Source organism: Melozone crissalis, unplaced genomic scaffold, assembly GCF_028551555.1.
Source record: "Melozone crissalis strain CALT ecotype California unplaced genomic scaffold, PUWL_Pcris_2 ptg000063l_1, whole genome shotgun sequence".
Lineage (NCBI taxonomy): Eukaryota > Metazoa > Chordata > Aves > Passeriformes > Passerellidae > Melozone > Melozone crissalis.
The window spans coordinates 4,007,650-4,028,259 of NW_026535841.1; the positions used below are offsets into that span (position 1 = coordinate 4,007,650).

General features: G+C 49.1%; 1 protein-coding gene across 1 annotated transcript; it reads left to right on the forward strand.

Annotated features, from left to right (window-relative positions):
* Positions 1-1,577: 1,577 nt before the first annotated feature.
* Positions 1,578-20,384, forward strand: GGT5 (gamma-glutamyltransferase 5). The gene is made up of 12 exons (XM_054288850.1): positions 1,578-1,764; positions 9,354-9,484; positions 11,048-11,137; positions 12,168-12,357; positions 13,160-13,317; positions 14,032-14,181; positions 14,599-14,732; positions 15,749-15,951; positions 17,449-17,540; positions 18,710-18,819; positions 19,153-19,260; positions 19,462-20,384. Exons 1-12 carry the CDS (start codon positions 1,604-1,606, stop codon positions 19,606-19,608), a joined length of 1,674 nt encoding a protein of 557 aa, XP_054144825.1. The 5' UTR covers positions 1,578-1,603; the 3' UTR covers positions 19,609-20,384.
* The last annotated feature ends 226 nt before the right edge of the window (positions 20,385-20,610 follow it).

Sequence of the window (20,610 nt, forward strand, 5' to 3'; positions counted from 1 at the left end):
GTTATTAACCATAACTATGACTTGGCCTTCCCAGGCCATCCTTGGCCTCTCCCTTGCTCTGGGAGATGACATTCTCCTTTACCTCTCTTGCCTCTCCTTTACCTCTCTTGCCTCTTCCAGGTCTCCTCCTTGACTGCACAATGATAATTTTTTTCCAGATGCAGAGGTTTGATGTGCTGAGTTAAAACCCAAATCTGGAAACTGGGAGAAATTGGAGAGACTACAGTTGAATTCTCCACAACATTTGTTGAAAGTGAATAGGCAAAATCCACTCGTCTCATTGGTACTGAGTGATCAGCCCTGCTATGAGTTTAAAGGGAAGATCTTTCCCAGAAACAGCAGGATGATGATTCTTTAAGTGCGATACTGCAATTTGTCAAAAATGAAACATTAAAGTCATGTAGGGATTGAGAAACTCTACAAAATCAGCAATGTTTGGCAATGGAGTGAAGAGTCACATTAGAGCTGAGGAGGCTTGTTTGCTCATGCCAACTTTTTCTTGAACTATTTTCAGTTCTCATAAGGTTGTAACCACAAAAGAAAGACATTTTAGCCTATCAAATCCATTTACTGAGATATGACATGCGGAATAGTATTGCTTATAGACAAAATTTAGTGGGACGAGTTCAAAATCTACTCTGAAACACATGTGTAAATCTGCACAGGTGAGTTCCCTTCTCCCAAATCTAGCAGGGAAAGGACCACAGGTAACATCTTTTAGAAAGACAGCAGGCAGATATGGAGCCCTATCTTTAACTTCTCGAATATAAGGAGAACTGTGTAATTAAGAGGCTGTTTGGGCAGAAATTCCTGCTGTTCATCACTGCTCTGTGAGGGATCAGGTCTGTCCCAGCGAGGTGCTATGCACAGGTTGGCCCCCAGAGCTCTTGGTGCTCTGGGCACCAACGTTTGCAAAGTGCTGCTTTATTCCAGTTGTTCTCTTGTGCTCATTTACAAAGGATGCATGCTGTGGACACTGGCAAGATGTACAGATGAAAAAGAGGACACAAAGATTATAATAACGTTATTATTATTATTATTGTTGTTGTTGTTGTTGTTGTTGAAGGTAAACTAATAGCATATATGAAGGTTCTAGCTTTGTACTGTTGAAGGTTCTAGTTCTACAAACCTTCTACTGTTGAGGGTTTGTACAGTGTGTTCAGCTTTTACTTCTATGAGTAGTTTTAGAGGAACAAAACACCCCAAGTTTGCAGTGTAGGGCTGAGGTAATTTCCCCAGTGATTCACACTTCTGTTAGGTAATTTGTGCGCCAAGAATGGGAAGGCAGAGAGGCTGTGAGAAACAGGAGTGGTGTGCAGAGTGAACACATTCAGGAGTGAATGTGTTAAATGTTTTCATCAGATAGACACACGAAAAAAAGGCGGATTGTGGATCTGCAAGAAAAGTTATAAAAGAGAGTAGGAAAGACAGCACACAGTTCGCTTTTTAGCAGCTTTAATGTTCGAAAGAATGTGATCGCTGTGGGCAGAGCCCACTGCAGCGGGACCTCCCTCACAGGCCGCGATAAATCCACTTCCCCCGAGCGGGGCAGGCGCCTCCTCGCCGGGACAGAGCCCCGCGGCTGCTCTGGGGCAGGACAGCCATGTCCACGGGCAAGATCTGCTGCCTGGTGCTGCTGTCCCTGGCCGTGCTGGCGGTGGCCGTGACGCTCGTGGTCATCCTGAGCCAGCCCCGGTGCGCTGCCCAGCAGTACCGGCACGGCGCCGTGGCTGCCGACACCGAGACATGCTCCCTCATCGGCCGGTAGGTGCGCGGAGCTCGGTGTGGGGCTCCCTCATCGGCCGGTAGGTGTGCGGAGCTCGGTGTGGGGCTCCCTCATGGGCCGGTAGGTGCGCGGAGCTCGGTGTGGGGTTCCCTCATCGGCCGGTAGGTGCGCGGAGCTCGGTGTGGGGCTCCCTCATGGGCCGGTAGGTGCGCGGAGCTCGGTGTGGGGCTCCCTCATCGGCCGGTAGGTGCACGGAGCTCCGTCCGGGGCGTGGGCTCCCTCATGGGCCAGTAGGCGCACGGAGCTCCGAGGCGGGGGCTCCCTCATGGGCCGGTAGGTGCACCGGAGCTCGGTGTGGGGCTCCCTCATGGGCCGGTAGGTGCACCGGAGCTCGGTGTGGAGCTCCCTTATGGGCCGGTAGGTGCACCGGAGCTCGGTGTGGAGCTCACGGACGGGACCCGCACTCAGCCAGGTCCCGCTCCGGTGCCGCTCCAGCCGGGAGAGCAGACGGAGCCTCCGCCTCCGCGGATGATGCTTACTGTCGTTGCAATGTCCCAAAAATCTGCAAACCCTTGGCCTTTTGGAAGGTATAAATATTTGTAGTATGCAAGTATAATGCTGGTTTTAAGTGGGGACGGGAGAAATTTACTTTTCGTGGCGTGGTAGATCTGTCGGATAAGGGACTTAGAGGAGCTTGCAGAGAGCTGCAGCCAGGCTTCAAAAGAGACAAGGAAGGGAAGGCAGGGACAAAAGGTATCCCTTCCTTTTGGGGGTCTGTTCTGGACTGAAGCCTGCAGCAAGTGTGTCTGCTATGAAGAAAAAAGCAAAGAGCAGATTTAGATTTAGCAGATTTTCTACAGTCAAGACAGTAGAAGTATAAAAGACATATTTACACCACTTGGAAAGAAAGATGTACATTAAAAAAGTTCTCAAGATGTCCGGGTTGTACACCTTCAGTTTGGGTAAAACTTGTCTCTCAAGCATTTTGACTTCCATGTGATTATTTTACTATTGTTTCAATTATTAAATATCCATGAAAGCAGAAGGATGGAAGTTTACATGTGATGCCGGATGCTCCATGATGGATGCTGTGTGCTTTGCCTCATGGCTGGGGAACTGAAATGAGACATGGTGCCATAATATCACACTTTGATTCTGGCAATGATGTACAGCATTTGTGAGCAGCTGGAGAAAATATACAGTGGCTGCACGTATGTCAAGCAGTGAGATGGGGTTTTTATGTGAAGCCACATGTTCTTCAGAAAGCAGAAGTACTTTTAAAATCACTATTAACGGAAAAAGAGGAAAATACATAATTGGATTGCCCAAAGAATCTGCTGGGGAAAACCATTGCATTTGTTTTTGCAGCTATTGTAAACTTTAACTTGATGTAGTGTGTAGTCAGCTGGAAGACGTTGAAGTGAGAGGCACGGAAATCTGCGGTCGGTGAACAACTGAGCAGCTTTGTCTCGCTGGCTGCTGCTGCTGGGCTCTCCCTGGTTTCCTTCCCTTCTCTCAGCAAGGAGTTCCCCAGGCTTCCCCAGCCTCCACCACAGCTGCACCCCCAGCCTTGCTGACAGGTCTGTGCTGTCCCTCCACTCCCATGGACCAACTTGAATTTCCTACAAACAGTCTGCCAATGATCCCCACAAAATCCTGCCCTTGCTCCACCTTCCCAGCTCATTTTCCCTTCCTTTTGCATCTGCACATCAGGTCCTGCTCTCTCCTCCAGCCCTGCCAAGCGTCTGGGATGTTCCCAGCCACGGCTGCTCTCCTCCTGTGCCTGGGCTCTGCCCTGCTCACCCTGTGCCTGGTCAGCCCCATTCCCCTGCTGCTGCATGAGTGCTGCTGCTCTTCCTGGTGTCCTTTGCCTCCAGCCATTCTTGGAAATCTTTGTGCTCATTTCATGCTGTCCTTAGACTCAGAATGAGACAAACTCCTGTGTTGTTCTCCCAGCTGCTTCTGTGCATGTCCTTATAAAAGACAATAATAAAAGTAAAATTGCTTATAAAAGTGTTCGTCTGCAAGAGAGCTTGGGACCAGAAGATTTATATTATATTTACCATTTTCCTTGTAGACATATTTCTTTCTCCATCCCACTGGCCCACAGTGGTGGCTTCATTCTTCTCTCTAGGAAGCTCATTGCATGTTCTGCTCTGCATGTGATCCTGTTCATTTTCTCCCAGACATTTCTGTGCTGTTATACCTGTGTGTCACTTTTTAAGCTGTCAGCTCTCAGCACATGATGCTCTTTAGTGCTCTCAGCACTACATTAGTTCTCAGAGCAAACTGCCAGGTGAGGAATTGATGTTCTTTCCCTGCTGAGGATCCCTCAGATGGCAGTGGCAGTGTGAGAATCCCTCAGCACAGGGGCTCTGGCAGGGGCTCAGCCTCTCAGAGCCATCAGCTCTGCTCTGTGACCTCCTGTGTGACTCTGCAGGGTGACTCAGGCTCCCCGATGGGAGCACCATGAGATGATAAGCACACAGCTCCTTCCTGCCTCATCTTTGCTGAATAAGATTTTAGGAATTTTGTCACAGCAATAGCAATAAAATCCAATTTCTGAGAGCAGTCCTGGCCATTAGGCCCTGCTGTCCCCACTCTGAACTGGCAGTTCATGTGACACTTCAGGAACAAGGTGAGAGCAGGGCAAAGCCAACAAAGCCAAGCAGCCCTAGATGCCAGTCCCCAGATAGCCTACAGGGCTGGTTTGTCCCTGCTCCTCCTCACTGACCTTGCAGTCCCTCTCTCCTGTTGTGACCCCACAGCCTCCTCTTTCATCCTGCAAATCCCCCCAAGCTCACAGGAATCCGTGTGGGGGATGCTCACAGAACTGCTCTGGTGCCTAAAGCCTTGGAATCTAAAAGCAGCCCCCAATCTCTGACTTACTCACAGATTTTATTCCTTAATTTAAAAATTGTGTTTATTTTAAAGATAAACTCAAACAACATGCTCTGTGAGTTGTCCGGAATGAAATTAAATTATACTCTGTTGGTTTAAGATTCTTCCATTTGGGAGTCTTTGTGTGTTCCTAATAGAATTGTCAGTTGAACTCACTGAGAATAACTGAACTAAAACTCTTGCCCGAGGAGGAATCTTGTATTTCAATGAGTGGGATAGTGGGCTGGGGAAAACTCCTCAGGGCCCATGTGTTTTCCAGCTCTGGAGATTGTGCTCATGTACTCTGGATTTCTGAAATCTTTATGGAACTCTTTGGGTCCCTGCAGAAAGTCAGCAATCTCAGTGAGCCTTCAGCCTGTCACCACCATCCTGAGCTAAACTCCCCCTCAGCCATCAGTGCCCAGCTCTCAGTGCTCAGCAAGGTTGGGTTTCTTGCTGTGTTTGTTCTGCTGGAAATTGGGGACTGAAATCAGCCTTGTACAGCTGCCTGGTCCAGACTAAAACCCTGCCCTGGGAGAAAACTTGTCCCTGAATGAAGTGAAACATTGATGAATTTGGGATGGGAGGCTAAAAGGAGAATCAGGGCAGTTTTTACCCAAGGATGTGAATTTGGTACCACAGCCCACCTCACTAATTTCTCCTCATGTCAAGAGCCCTGAGGAAACAGGAGATGATTGTCCTGTGACAGTAAGAAATGCTCAAACCTCACCTCCAACTCTGAACTCTTGTTCCCTCCTGGAAGAGGCTCTTTTCATCAAGCATGCACAAAGCTCTACATTCCCTACCAGTGTGCTGTTTGAGCTCTGTCATCCACTGCTCTGCATCCCTTTGTTTCCCAAATTAGCAGAAGCAAGAGCCAGCATAAGGTCAGGGACACATTTAGGAAAAATGTTCATTCCCAGCGATGGGATTCACTGCAGAAGGAGAGCTGACCTGGCTTGGCCCAGCAGCCATCTCTGATCCCACTCCTCCAGTGAAGCCTCACACAAACCCTGGGAACCAGCCTTTGAAATCAACACCCCCGGGGGGAACAGGGTGTGGGGAGGGTGAGAATGGTGAGACTTTAACAGAAAAAGTCTGCAGCCCTGGGAAACTCAGCTCTAACCAGAAAATCTGATGCAAAAAAATCCTTTTCAGTGATGGCCCAGCAGATTTCTGAAGAATGTTTACCAAATCCCAAAGGATTTGGTTTCCCTTCTTGGACATTTTAAATTTGGTAACTGGCCCTTTTTTACAGAAGCAGTTGTTGCTTTTGCTCTTCAGAAATCCTATGGAGGCAGCTGCTGTGTAATGGGTGGTCTCCCAGTCCCCAGCCTTGTTTAGCAGATAAAAAAAGGCAATAGAATTTAATACATTAGCATTTCCAGTGTGTTTAAAGGGGCTTCAGGGCTCTCTCTAGCCTAGGGCAGAGCAGAGGTCTGGTCTGTAGCCCAGCACAGCCCATCTCTGCTGTGAGCAAAGTGCCACCATCCACCCTTTCCAGGGAAGGTGAATCCATGTTTGCTGCTGCTGGAATGGGATTTGGTTGTTAACATCCTCTTCTGCTCCTTCTCATAAGGAAACTCCATTAATGACTAAACCCCAACCCTAATTGTCAGGAAGGATATGGGATAAAACATTGTTATCAGATCTTGTCAGCTGCAGCACTCTGGGGTATCCCTAGGGAGACCTGGTGAGGTGCCACAACTTGATTAAGGGCTTTGCATTATAACTGAGCTCATTGCAGCAGAGATCCATCTGAAGGGAGCCAAGTAATGGGACATGAATCCAGATGTGGTTTTGCTATATGTAATGGCCCTAAATTCCCCAGGGCAGGTCTGTGATTGGAAATGAGTGAGCCATGCACAGGGAGTCACATGTGACACGCCAAGAGCCAGCTCAGTGTATTTTCTGTTGAATTTCAGTCTCTGGAGAGGCTGGGGGCCAGTGTGAATGTGCTGTGAATTTGGGTGAGAATGGTGCTTTTCAGGCTTTGGGAATGTCCCTGATGTTCCATGTTAAGGTCTTAATACATTGCACTGAAAAGTGCACTATACCATCTCCAAGCTTCTTTTCAAAGCTCTTTTTCCCTATCAGAACCATCCCTTTCCCTGCCAGAACCAGAACCATGCCTTTCCCTACCAGAACTATGCATTTCCCCGCCAGAACCATGCATTTCCCTACCAGAACCATGCCTTTCCCTGTCAGATCCATGCCTTTCCCTGCCAGAACCAGAATCATGCCTTTCCCTGCCAGAACCATCCCTTTCCCTGTCACCAGGCTTTGTACACGTGTTCCCTCACAGCCCGCTCTCCAGGGGCTCTGGGGAGCACTGTCCTGGCTCTGTGCAGCAGTCCTTCTTTCCTCTTTTTCCTTAAATTTTCTAATTTTTCCCAACTTTCTAACACTTTCTGGGTCTTCTGCAGAGGTGACTGAGTTTTTTAGGAAGCCCTCGTGTCAGCAATTGTTGAAGATTGCAAGGCAAGTTGTTTTCCATTGCCATCTGTATGGCAGATTACCTTTGTCAAGTGGGCAGTTTGCCTTATCTCTCTCTTTGAGTGACCACAATCACACCTCCCTCGGGAGGGGACATTGCTGATAACAGCTATGGAATGTCCCTGCATGGCTGATAAGAACTACAGCATCCCATTGGGAGATGTGAGCCCAGAGGGAGGAGCCAAGCATTCCTACCCAGATATAATCCAGAGGTTTTGAGACACCAGCACAGCTTCTCCACTGGATTCCCCAGAGGAGCAGCAGCTGCCTCTCCTTCCACTGGATCTTCAGAGGAAGAATACATCCTTCTCTACAGGATCCCTGCTCCAGCAGAACCACCCCTGACACTGCAGGAGGGCTGAGCCACAATTCCAATGGGACTGCCACCAACACCCTGACCCACAGGGTGTCAGGTTGGGCTCTGACTCTGTCAGTGCTGTTCTAGTGTACTGCATTGTTTATTTTATCCTTTTATTTTTTCCCTTTCCCTATTAAAGAACTGTTATTTCCTGCTCCCATATTTTTGCCTGAGAGCCCCTTAATTTAAAATTTATAGCAATTGGGAGGGGTGGGGAGGGTTTACATTCTCCATTTCAGGGGAGGCTCCTGCCTTCCTTAGCAGACTCCTGGCTTTCCAAACCAAGACAGCAATTAACAGCTTGGGGTTCAAAAAAGCACCTCCCAGGGACATTGGTGTGGTGAGTCCATCCCCTGCTGCAAGGGGCTGGATGGGTGACCCTGAGCCTCAGTCTCCATGTTCAGATGCTTTTTTACAGCCATGTAAGCTTCCATCCTTCTGCTGTCGTGGATACAGGCATTGAATAATTGAAAGAACAGTAAAATAATAATAACATGGCAGTCAAAATGGTTGAGCAACAGGTTTTACACAAACTGAAGGCGTACAACCTGGACATCTTGAGAACTTTTTTAGCTTACATCTTTCTTTCCAAGTGGTGTAAATATGTCTTTTATACTTCTCCTGTCTTGACTGAATTTCAATTAAATCTGCTCTTTGCTTTTTTATGGCCAGGGAGCTCCCAGGAGGCCAAAAGCCGTGCAGAAACAGAAAGCCTGATATTCCCTACTATTTCTTTTCTTCCCACTCGTCCACATGTCATTTCCTTGCAGGCAGTGGTTCTGAGGCACTTGGGGAAACAAAGGAAAGGCACATCAGCCTGCCTGCTGGCAGCATCCTGTTCCTGAGCCAGCAGGTCCCAGCCATTCCGTGGATGGAAAATAAACACCAGCCTCTGTGTGTGCTCTGTGTTCCCATGCAAACCCTGGGACCAGCTGCACTGCAGCCACTGAACTGCTCCAGTCTCCCTCTGGCTCTGCCTTATCTGAGCAATGACCCAGTGAAGGAGTCAGGAGCCTTCCTAGCAAACCCCAGTGCTGGCTGTGCAGGAAATGCCATCCCATTTCCACTGCAAGGAAATGATGGCTTTCAGATGTTCTTGAGGGAAGTATGTGTTGAGACAATTTCTCTAACAGAACCTCGTTGCTGTCAGCAGCAAGAGGCTGCCTTAATGCCTGTGCCTTGGTAGAAGCAGTTGAGGGTTTGTTTCCTGTTGGTTTGGTTGGGTTTTTTTTTTTTTGTTGGTTTTTTGGGGATTTTTGGGCTTTTTTTTTTTGTTTGTTTCTTTGTTGGTTTTATCTTTGGAAATACAGGGAGCAGGCTGGGCCATTTTTGTGCTAATAAGCCCAGAAGTCACATTGTGGGAACAATGCAAAGCTAATTGACAGGAGTTTTCTCAGGAGTTTGCTTCACATGGACCCAGTGTTCCCACTTCAGTGCTCCTGTCCAGTTAACCAGCATAAGGCTTTATTAGGAATGGCATTTGGGAAGCTAGAGGTCAGTTGGTTGGTTCCTAGTGTGTGGAAAGCCTCTTCTGTGCTCAGAGCATCCTTCTCCATGTCTTGGGACTCCTTGCTGTCCCTTTCAGCCCACAGCATTTGTGAGCAGCTGCAGCTCTCTCTCTCTCCCATAACTCTTTGCCCAGAGCAAGTCTAGCCTGCCACAGGTCTGGCCTTGGCTGCTCTTCCCTCCTGTGGAAATGTGTGTGGACCCTCCTTTCTTTCCCTCTAATTGTTCTTTTTATCCAGCAGAGGAAGGTGCCCCTCACACCCCACACTGCATTTCTCCAGCTGCTCTCCTCAGGTTGTAGGGTCCCAAGGGGGCATTTTCAGTGGTTCCTCCATCCTGACATTCCTGGATTTCAACAGTGTCTTTTTTCTTCCCTTCCCACCACAGGGACATCCTGAAAAGTGGAGGCTCAGCTGTGGATGCTGCCATTGCAGGCTTGATCTGCACTTCAGTGATGAACCCCCAGAGCTCAGGCCTGGGTGGTGGGGTCGTTTTTACCATCTATAATGCCAGCACAGGTATGGCCTCTGCATGGTGCCCTGTCCCTCTGCAGATACTCAAATCAGAATCCTGCCTGCTCTCTCAGCAATATTTTGAATATAAAAGCTACATCACAAAGCACACTTGTGCTCTTAATCCAAAGCATCCAGCACAGGGAGCTGTGATTGTCATTTCACAGCAAGAAATGTGTGTGGAGGAAAGAGCTTTGATAGAAAATGAGCTGGGTTTGCCCCTCCTTGCCCCTCCAAGGCAATCCCAAAGTCACACCATCCCTGCAGGCAGGTGTGAGTGGCTGAGAGAAGCAGACAGGAGGGGTTTGTGCTGGCAGTGCTGGGCTGGCAGTGCCAGCTGAGCCCTGGGATGGCACCTGAGGGGTTTGTGCTGCCCCAGCAGCTCTGGCAGTGCCTGCTGGCCCTGGGGCTGTCTCACCAGGGCTGCTGTGACTCCCCAAAGCAGTGCTGACACCTCCTGTCCCAGGAGATGCATCTCCACTTCAGAAATCTAAACCTGGCAATGTTCCGTGTCTGCTGGGGAGCCTTTCTGTGTTTGGCTTAAACTCCACTGTTGTTTTGTTGCTTTTATGTCTTCAACGTGGGAGTTTTTAAATCTTGGCTTCCAAAAACCCCCAGAGCTTATATATCTAATAGTAATATCAACAATAAGCACTGTAACAATATAATCATTTTAAAATCCCTGCCAAGTAGTTTCATCGAGTCACAAATCTGGAATTGGGTGTATCTTATGCAAGAGCCTAATTTGGCAGACCACCTATGTTTTTTTTCTTTTTTCCTTTTGGCAGACCACCTATATTTTTTTTCTTTTTTCCTTTTGGCAGACCACCTGTATTTTTCTCCTTTTTCATTTTGGCAGACCACCTATATTTTTCTCCTTTTTTCCTTTTGGCAGAGCCGTGGAACTTTGTTTCCTGACAACAATCCTCCTGTGCTACCTGAGTTGTGCTGCTGCACAGAGCTGAGGCTCTGGGTACACCAGGGAGCACTGTGGGCTCCTGCAGCACAGCTGGCTCTGAGACTGTGACAGGGACAAATACAAGGCAGAGAAGGAGTAAAGTGATAGGGTAGAACTATGAGTGTATGCAAGTGGGGGTTTGGGTTTGTTTTTGTCCTTTCGAGCTCCCTGATACATAGAGGCCTTCAAATATGATGGACTTGCCTCATCATCATTTGGTAAATGGCCCTCCCAGGAGCATGAGGCTCACATCGTGCCTCTGACATGTCCCATCTGTAGAAGTAGTGCAGGAACCTGCAGGTGTGAGGCAGAATATCCCAGCCATGCACCCTGGGGGGATCCTTCACTGCCTGGCCTTCAGACAAGCCCTGGCCTTCTCCCGGTACTTTCAGTACCTTTGGTGGGCATTGCTTGGCTTGCTCTAAATTAAAGCACAGGAATCAAGGACAAGTTGTGCTGACACCTGACCCTGCAGGTGCACTTGGCACACCTGGCAAAAGGCTCCAGAGCAGCTCAGCTCTGGACCAGCAGCACGTGCAGTGATGACTGAATGGTGATGTTCACCTGCTTCAGGAGGAAAACATGATGTATTTCCCTTCTCTTCTTTCCAGGGGCAGTGGAGGTGATCAATGCCCGTGAGACAGTCCCACGAGTGTTTCCTCTCAACCTCTTGTCTGGCTGTGGTGTTGGCTTCCCCATTGGTAAGGACACAGCTGTGTGCCCTCCTGTGTGCACAGAGCTCAGGGTGGGGACCTGAGCACCTCACTGGCTTGATCTGCAGTTCTGTCTGGTTTAACACCCTCTACCTGGATTGCTTTTTGCAAAAGTAACTAAAAAGATTAGGGCCATAAACATAAAAAATTCCTGGCAACCTGACCAGCCAGGCAATGGGGAGCCAGCATGAGGAGAAATCACAAGGTAACTTCTCTCTGTAGGAAGTCTGCAGTTCAAGGCTGGATTTCCCTAGGCTCTCATTCCCCAGAAGTTCTTACAGAGAAAAATAAGATCAATAGCTTTTGGGAAAAAAGGAATCAATCTTGTGTGCTTGCCATGTCCACAGATGGGGGAAGCACGCTGGCACAAAGGGGTTGGGTTGCTGGGCTCAGGCACTCTTGCTTTAGCAGCACATCTTGGATCTTTCCACATTTCTTGCTGTGTTCATTCTCCTTCCCTGGAATGTTATCTTTTGGGGTGTATCCTAGATTCTGGAGATGTTCTTACCCTTGGAAGAGCCTGAAGAGGAATCAGGAGCAGCTCTGGTTGGAAGGGACAGCTGGAGTTCTGCTGAAAGCAGGGTGATGTCAGGTGTTGCTCAGGCTGCCCAGGGTCAAAGAAGGAGCGTGTCAGACATGTGACAGCTGGTCCTCTCACATTTTTTAATTTCCCCAGGGATGGAGAATTTCATTGCTTCCCTTGTTCTGATGTTTTCCCAGGCCCCACCCCAATGGAGAGCCATTTCTCCAGTGTCCAGCTGCCACCTCCCTTGCTGCTGCCCCTGCCTGTTGCCTGTTATGTTTTCAGCACACCTCAGGCCTGGCTCCAGCCTCTCCACACCCCTGCTGCTCAGTAACAGGGAAACACATGAACAGGAAAAGGCAATTATCAAACCCAGCCTGCTTTTAGAAGCCTTGGTTGCCTCTACCAGCCCAGACTTGGACTGGAGAGCTTTCAGAGAGGTGGGACCCCCAAACCAGTGCTGTGTGGGTGTGACAGTGCTGCTGTGCTCCCCAGGTCCCCGCTGGATTGGTGTCCCTGGAGAGCTCCAGGGTTATGAGGAAGCCCACAGGCGCCACGGCCGCCTGCCATGGAAAGCCCTGTTTGAGCCAACCATCAAGCTGCTTTCAGAGCCACTGGTCATTTCTCCAGTTCTGGAAAAAATTCTCCATCACCCAGCCTTCTCTGGACCAGGGAAAAGCCTGTGGTAAGAGCCATGGATGACACTGCAGGGTGAGGGCCGCTGCTCCCTCAGCTCCAGACCCTTTCTCTGACGTTGGAAAGCACACAGCATGCATAATCCAGATCAGCTCTTGGTAGGAAAAAAATGTCATTGGCTTGGGCAAGAACTGTTGTAAAAGTGATGTGTCGGGATCTCTAACTGGTCAGTGACCCCAAGAAAAGTTCCAAAGTCTCTTTTCCCAGCCCAGTGCTCAAGGAAGGAGTCAGGGCTCTTCATTTCTCGGTCTCAAGGTTGTTCATTGTTTCTTATCTATAAAAAATTTTCTCCTGCCCTGCTGAGGTCGGTCCAGCAGGACAGTTCCAGGCACTCTGCCTGCCCCCAGGGCGGTGTTGTGTCTTTATACTAAAAACTACGTGTACAATGTTTACAATTCCTTCCCAATACCTATCACCTATGTTAGACAGTGAGCTTCTACTCTAAACCAATCTGTAAGTGCCACCATCACAGCAGAAGATGGAGGCCAAGAAGAAGAAGGAGAAAGGCTGGACACACCCAGTTCCTCCATCTTGCCTCCTGAACCCCCATACCAAACCCCCAAAATCTACTTTTCCACCCTGTGATAACTTCACTATTATTCTACCTAAACTGTTGTGGCTTGCTGATCTTCATCTAAGGTTGGTAATTTGCTCCATGGGTCATAATCAAACCCACAGGTGTTTTGGGCTCTGTGCCAGGGTCTCGAGCCCCCTGGCAGGGATCCTGGCCATCCTGGCCAGCCAGAGGGATGTCCTGGGTGCTGACAGTGATGGATGTTCTTGTTGAACAGCCCGCTGCTGTGTGCTGGTGGCAGATTCCTGAAGCTCGGCGAGTCATTCCGGTGGCCAGCGCTGCAGCGGACGCTGCGGGCCGTGGCGGAACACGGAGCTGCTGCGTTCTATGAGGGGGAGATTGGGAGGGCCCTGGTGGAGGACGTCAGCAAGGCTGGTGAGTAACAGCTCCAGGGAGTCCTGACACACATAAAAACTGGCCTTTCTCCCAGCCATTGGGTCACAGAGAGCCTGGACCAGGGGGAAGCCAACCCGTGCCATTTGTTTGTCACTTGGGGTGGTGCCTGACATGGGAAGAAGCCACCTTTTCCCAGTTCCTGTAACTTAGGCCCAGAAGCAGGGCTGAGACCACTCCCTGCTCTGGCTTTGCCCACTGTGCTCATACACTCGCGCCTCTGACTCCTTTAGGCTTTGTGACATTTAGAGAGGGAAGAGATCAAAATCCCACACTCTCCCTCTGTTTTCCCATCCAAAGAAGCCCAGCTTTTCCCCAAGTCACAGATGAAATCACAGCATGGCACAAGTGCTGCCCTGCCTGCCCTGCTGCTCTCTGCCTTGGGGTGCAAAGCTCTCCCAAGCACAAGCTCAGGGTGACTGCACCAACACTTCCTCCAGCCTGCACACTGTGAGAGAGCCTCCCATGGGGGCAGGTGTGATTTCCCTGCTCCTGGCACCAACAGCTTCAGCTGAGCTCCCTGGAGGTGCCTCTCCCTGTGGTGAGATGGGGTTTGGCAGGACATGAGGATGTGTGAGGGCAGTCCTGTGCTGGGTGGGAGGAATTTGAGCTCCTCACAAGCTTTACCAAGGCTCTGCTGCAGGCAGATCTGAGTTTCTGTGCTAATGGCAGCTCCTGGGTCTCTCTCTGTTGAAGGGTCCAGTCTCTCACTGGAGGACCTTCGAGCGTACAAAGCACAGCTGTCCTCAGCTCTGAACATCACCCTGAACAACCACACCAAAGTGTTTGCTCCAGGACCACCCATGGGAGGTGCAGTGCTCATGTTCATCCTCAAGGTATTGGAAGGTAAATTCCTAATGGAAAGGGGTCAGCAAGGGGTTTTCAGAGAGTGTTGCTCCAGAGTGATAAAATGCAATGGGCAGAAATGGAGTTTTTGAGCCAGAATGGGGCCCAAAGCAGCAGTGTGACCATGCTGTGCAGCAGGAGGATGAACTGGTTCACTTGTACAGTGGGTCAGCATCACCACAGCTGCTGCAAAGGCAAAAGGATGCATGGCTTTCCCAATGCTTCAAAAGAAATTGAAGTCACAGTGGAAATTAGTACTTGGTTCTTTCTGCATCCACATCCTTCTAAAGCAGAAGGGAAACCTGGTAAGAACTGGGATGGGAAGAGGAGGCTCCTTTCAACCTTTGTTTTTTTTACACTTCTTGAAAAAACAATGCCTCTGGTCTATTAGCAAAATTATTCCATCCTGCTCCACAGAGTATAAATTCCACAAAGAATCACTGGCAACACCTGAGGAGAAGGTAGAAACCTATCACTACATTGCAGAGGCCCTGAAGTTTGGCAACATGCTGAGACCCCACATGAGTGACCCAGCCTTCTCTGAAGCCCAGGTGAGCTCCATGGTGTGTGGGTACAGTGCTACAGCACCGAGCAATGCTCTGACATGCTCCTTTGTTGGGAAGATGCAACAGGAAAGCCTTATAAATATGATTGTCTGGCAAAAGATTTTGAGAATATGGAAACTATAAGTGAGATTGAAATGAAAGCAAGCTTTGAGATACCTCAGTTACTGAACAACTGGAAAACAATGGCGTGGCCAGCTGAAGATGATCCCCTTTTGATGGAACAACACCCTCTGCTTGCAGACAGCTCCAAGGGTCAGGGCAGACCCTACAGCTTGGCAGAAGGGGCCCAAAGAGGAGTTTTTAGGGTTTAAAATGTAGCACAGTATGGAAATGTAATGATTCTTATAGGCTGTATGGAAATACTATAGGATTTGTATCTTGTACTAGATTGGTTAGTGAGAATCAGAATATTCAACACAGAAGGAGATTTATTGTATTGTAACGGGAACTTCACTCCCTTACCCTTTTACTCTCTTACCCCTTTTACTCTCTCACCCTCTCATCCTCTCTCCCCCTCTCTTCTCTCAGCCCTGCTCCAGCTCCCAGCAGGGCCCTGTACCCAGGCCCTTTGCAATGAACCCCAAGTTCCTGACCTGGCCTCAGAGATCTCTGGTGTCTGTCCATCCCAACTGTCCCACCCCCTGACACTCCTACACTCCTTCTTTGCAGCCTGGAAGGAAAAAAAAATCATTAGAGCTGCTACTGAAGAGCAATACAGCAGAGTTGGCCAAGGCAGGATCAGGATCAGGATCAGGATCAGGATCAGGATCAGGATCAGGCTGTTACTCTGCAGCTTCAGCTGCAGCTGGCCCTCACTTGCCTGACAAAGGCTGTGCACATGCTGAGGTGCCCTGGTGCTGAGCTTGGTCCATTTTCTGGGATGAGAGCGGCCTGGGGCTGAATGCTGCCACCCCAAGCTCTGGCTATTGGGGCTCAATTGCTGAGCCCAAGGACAGGCCCGTGCTTTGGTGCCCAGCTCAGTGTCCTTGCTGTGCTGGCAGGTGCCTGTGGAGACCCTGCTGTCTGAGCAGTTTGCTGAGTCTGCCAGGCAGAGGATAGATGCTCGTGGTGACCACCAGCTGAGCCACTACAGCCTGCTGGAGCCCCTCCTCAGGGAGCAGCACAGGAGCCTGGGCACGAGCCACATCTCCGTGCTGGCTGCAGACGGCAGCGCCGTGTCGGCCACCAGCACCATCAACTACCCGTGAGTAACCGCACTGGGGACACTCACACAGGCTGGGCCAGCTTCACAGGGCACCTGGGAGGGCTGGCTGGCAAAGCAAAACCTCTGGGCTTCACTGGTTTAGACAGCTTCTGAGCTGGGAGTGTTTTGTGGAGATAACCAAAAACTCCACAGCTTTGTGGAAGTTGTAAAGCCGGTTTGTTTATTACAGCGCCGGACGCATGCGGAGATGACTCTCCTTAGAAGACATGCTCTCCTTAAAAGACCTGTGTACTTCTGGGAACTTCAGGTCCCTTTTTATCCCCCTCTGTAGCAGACTCCATAGAGCTTACTAGAGCTCCATGGAGGATTGAGACTTAACAGTAGGAACTGCTGAGTCCTGATGAGACAGCAAAATAAGCTCCTGTCTTCTACCCCTCGCCCCATGGCTTATCTCTGTAACCTCATAGGCCACTTTTCCCCTAACCCTTACTATTGGACAAGTTTGGATCCCCCTATACCCTATAAAAAGGGGCTGTTTTAGCCCATTTGACAGAAGAAGAGCTGTCGCTGGACCCTTCACAGACTCCCCAATAATCCATAGCTGTGGAACCGCCAGGACCTCTCCTTCTCCTCTCTTGCATCTGCTGCAGCCTCAGCCAAGGGGTCCCAACCTAGCAAGCAAAGAGCTGATATCCTAAGAGAGCTGAGAATCACTAAAGAGCTGAAATCAATGAGCTTGCTAAGGGTAGCCATAGCTGCAAGCTGACTGGGTATTCGGGCACTCTGTCTCCCAGAGGGACTGAGGTATCCAGACTATCCTGCATCGCTCAGTGATAAGGCCAAGATCGGGGTCTTATCCCTCTCTCAAATACATATGCATACAATTTCACAACAGGTTCATGCATATTCATTTTTACAAATACATATGCATACAATTTCACAATAGGTTCATACATATTCATTTTTGCATATTTCACGTGACATTTGCCCACTAGTTCTTTATCAGACAGAATTCCTAGGTCAGGCTGACCTGCTCTCACAGCAGTCTCTGTCTCTCTGTATCACCCTCTGTCTCCCTCCCTTATCCCCCCCTGTTCTTCACTGAATCAGTTTCCCTGAGCCTAGGCTTTGCAGTCAGGCTACACAGCCATGTTTTCTTTTCTTTTCTAACCACAGACTCAAAGATGAACATTTCACCTAAATCAAAATGGATTTCAACTCTGGAGAATTTCTACTCTGTCTCAGGAGTCCCTTTTTCATGTGACAGCCAAGATCCATGAGCATCAGCTCCAAGGGCTGCCATAATTCATGAGGATGCAAGAACCTGCTGAGGCTCTTGCTGAATTTCTGTGGCACCAGTAACAGGAAACTCATCTCTGTCACCAGCAGCAGCACAAATTCCCTTTGGACACCCTCACTGGGACACTTGCAGGCTGGGAGGAGGCACAAGTTACTCACAGGATGCCATGTGCAGTAAATATCATCCACAACAGGAGAACCCTGGGCACTAAAAGGCTTCATCTTTCCTCCCTGCAGGTTTGGCTCCCTTGTGTATTCCAACCAAACTGGGATCATTTTAAATAATGAACTTGCTGACTTCTGCATAGCAAACAGAAGCATTAAACCAGGTGAGCATCCTCATCCTCAGAATAAAGCACAGGGCCAGGGGATGGACACACAGGCTGTGTGCGAGTGGGCAGGTGTCACAGACATGTTTTATGAAAAATCCTTTGCTTAGAATTTTTCCTCCTGAGAAGCTGAGAGGCCTCAGGAACAAAATGTAAACATTGATTATCTGCTGCTGTGGAATGCAACAGGTGCATCTGGGATTGGTCTCATGTGGTTGTTTCTAATTAATGGCCAATCACAGTCCAGCTGTCTTGGACTGTCTGAGAGTCACAAGATTATATTATCATTTCCATTTTCTTTCCTTTGCTTTCAAGCCTCCTGATGAAATCCCTTCTTCTATTCTTTTAGTATAGTTTTAATATATCATTTTAATATAATATATATCATAAAATAATAAATCTAGCCTTCTGAAACATGGAGTCAGATCCTCATCTCTTCCCTCATCCTGGGACCCCTGTGAGCACCACCACAGGCAGGAACAACCTGTAAACTTACACTTGTAAGTTTACACTCTTTCCTTTCCTACATCTGGATGAGAGGAAGTTTATTTCAGACTAAAAGAGGATAAAGCTGTAGTGAGTCTGTGTCTACCCACATATCTCCTTGTATGGAAATACAGGAGTTTTGGCTTCTAGCCAGAGAAATCAGAGGTTAAAAAAAAAAAAAAGCTGAAGCTGATCACTGGCTGATGGGAAGGGAAGAAGTGGAGAAACTACTGCTAAAAGAAGCCTGGTGATATTTTAGGCTCATGTCTGATTCTGAGTACAGAGCTGTGCAGGCTTGCACTGAGCTCTGTGAGCTCTGTTGGTGCAGACATGGCTCTGTGCCATCAGCTGTCCCTGCTGGGAGAGGACACCAGTGCTGCTGGGACAGGATTTCTGCTGAGGGCTCCTCATCTGGTTGGATGAGCTGCAGCAAATCCTGAATACTTGTAGGATGCCCTGTCCTGCATCAAGAGAAGCTTCTTTAGCTTGTGCCAGAAAGGTCCCAGTTTCTTGGGAGATGGGCTTTCAGTACAAGGAAAATTTTCTGGAAATCTTGAGCATCTTGAGGAAGGAACAGCTTTTTTTGTATGGGAGACAAAATAAAGGCAAGGTAGATGAAGCTGTACTCCTCCTATCCTGTTCAGAGCCACATGGAAAGAATAATATCTCTGCTTCTGCTCTAGGAGAGAAGCCTCCCTCAGCAATGGTGCCTTCCATCCTCCTCTCCAAGTCAGGGGACATGCTGGTGATTGGAGGAGCTGGGGGGAGCTGGATTATCAGTGCCACCACCATGGTAAGTGAAACCCACAGCAAGCTGCCAGGTTTTCCAGCCCTCCCAGATTTCTAACCATGGTCAGTCCCTACTGACCTCTCCTTGCATCTTGACTCCTTGGTGCTTTTGTTAATTTGCAATTTAGAAGTCATTAAAAGTTGAGACTGTAGGCCAGGGAAAGCATTCTGGGAAGTATTACATGCTCATCCTGTTCTTTTACTTCCCCCAGAAGTCACCACAAAAGCAGGACACCAGGCTGGCAGGCCCGTGGGTCTGGCTCAGTGCAGCCTGGCTTGGACAGCCCAGGTTCCATGTCCAGCTGGGCAGTGTGGGATTTGATTTATTTTATTGCAGGCAATTATAAACAAGCTGTGGTTTGGTTATGATTTGGAACACGCCATCTCAGCTCCTGTCATGCACACCCAGGGGGACCGTGTCCTGTTTGAGGACTCTTTCAGCAAGGTGAGTGGCCTTGGTGGGGAGCAGATTGCTTTGTAACTCTCCTGGGTAATCTTTATTTTGCCTCTGGCTCACCTCCTTCCTGTTTAAACCTCAATTCCTCAGCCAGGCTCCACACACACATCCTCCTGTTTCACACCTGGCAATGTTGAGATCTCAGGCCCCTGCCCCATTCACTCCATTTCCTCTTCTCTCCCCCCACAGGAGGTTAAGACTGGCCTGCTGGGAAGAGGACATAAAGAGAAGCAAGATAAACTTGCAATGAATGTTGTACAGGGAATTTCCAAGGAAGGAAAGTGCATCTCTGCTTTCTCTGATAAAAGGAAGCTGGGGAAGTCGGCTGGGTATTAGTGTGAAATGCCTTCACCATCCACAAAGCCACAGGAGATCCAGAACATGCTTTGCTTGGATTTGCCCATAATTCCCATCAGGATGTCTCCTGGAGCATGGGCACAGCCTGGGATTGCCTGCAGGTCACCCCAGGCAATACAAGGAGAGGTCAGCCAGCCTTGTTTAGAGCTACACCTTTCATTATGTGATGCACAGAGAACACATTTCTTGAGCACATCAGTTACTCAGAATGAGAGAATACAAAGTGTGGAAGGAAAACTGGTCCAAACCCCACTGAGATCACTGTGAAGTGGCCCAGCTGCATCTTCCATTCCTGATGGAATCTCAGTTTCTTTCAGGCTGTTCCACAATAAGCCTATTGCTGGGGCGCAGCAATGTGAAATACAGAAGTATTTTAGCCATGAACAAGGAGCATCTGTAGGGTCAGGATTTTAAAATCTGAAGCATTCAGGCTTAGAGCATGGATTTGGAGAGGGAAGATATCAAAATTCCACACTCTCCCTCTGCTTTCCCATCCAAAGAAGCCCAGCTTTCCCCAAGTGGCCAATGAAATCACAGCATGGCACAAGTGCTGCCCTGCCTGCTGCTCTCTGCCTTGGGGTGCAAAGCTCTCCCAAGCACAAGCTCAGGGTGACTGCACCAACACTTCCTCCGGCCTGCACACTGTGAGAGAGCCTCCCATGGGGGCAGGTGTGATTTCCCTGCTCCTGGGACCAACAGCTTCAGCTGAGCTCCCTGGAGGTGCCTCTCCCTGTGGTGAGATGTGTCTGTGCCAGCTCCCCCTCCTTAACACTGGTACATCAACTTTTGGGTCAGGAAGGCAGTGGAAATGCTGCTTTTGGAAGCTTTAGAACTTTCTTCAAATTGCAAAGTATCCGTGATCAGGAGATGTCATTTGCAGCCCTGAGCCCAGCCTGGCCCTGAGCTCAGCCTTCTCACCAGGACTGCTGAGAAGTGATGCAGCTTTATCAGGCATTAGCAGAATTCTCCCATATCCTCCAT

What these genes read in the sequence shown, in the direction of transcription:
- GGT5 (XM_054288850.1), top strand. Translation starts at nt 1,604, where the DNA reads ATGTCCACGGGCAAGATCTGCTGCCTGGTGCTGCTGTCCCTGGCCGTG. An exon ending in CAGCCTTCTCTGAAGCCCAG is followed by an intron (nt 14,733 to 15,748) that starts GTGAGCTCCATG and finishes CTGTGCTGGCAG; the next exon opens with GTGCCTGTGGAGACCCTGCT. An exon ending in AAACAGAAGCATTAAACCAG is followed by an intron (nt 17,541 to 18,709) that starts GTGAGCATCCTC and finishes CTTCTGCTCTAG; the next exon opens with GAGAGAAGCCTCCCTCAGCA.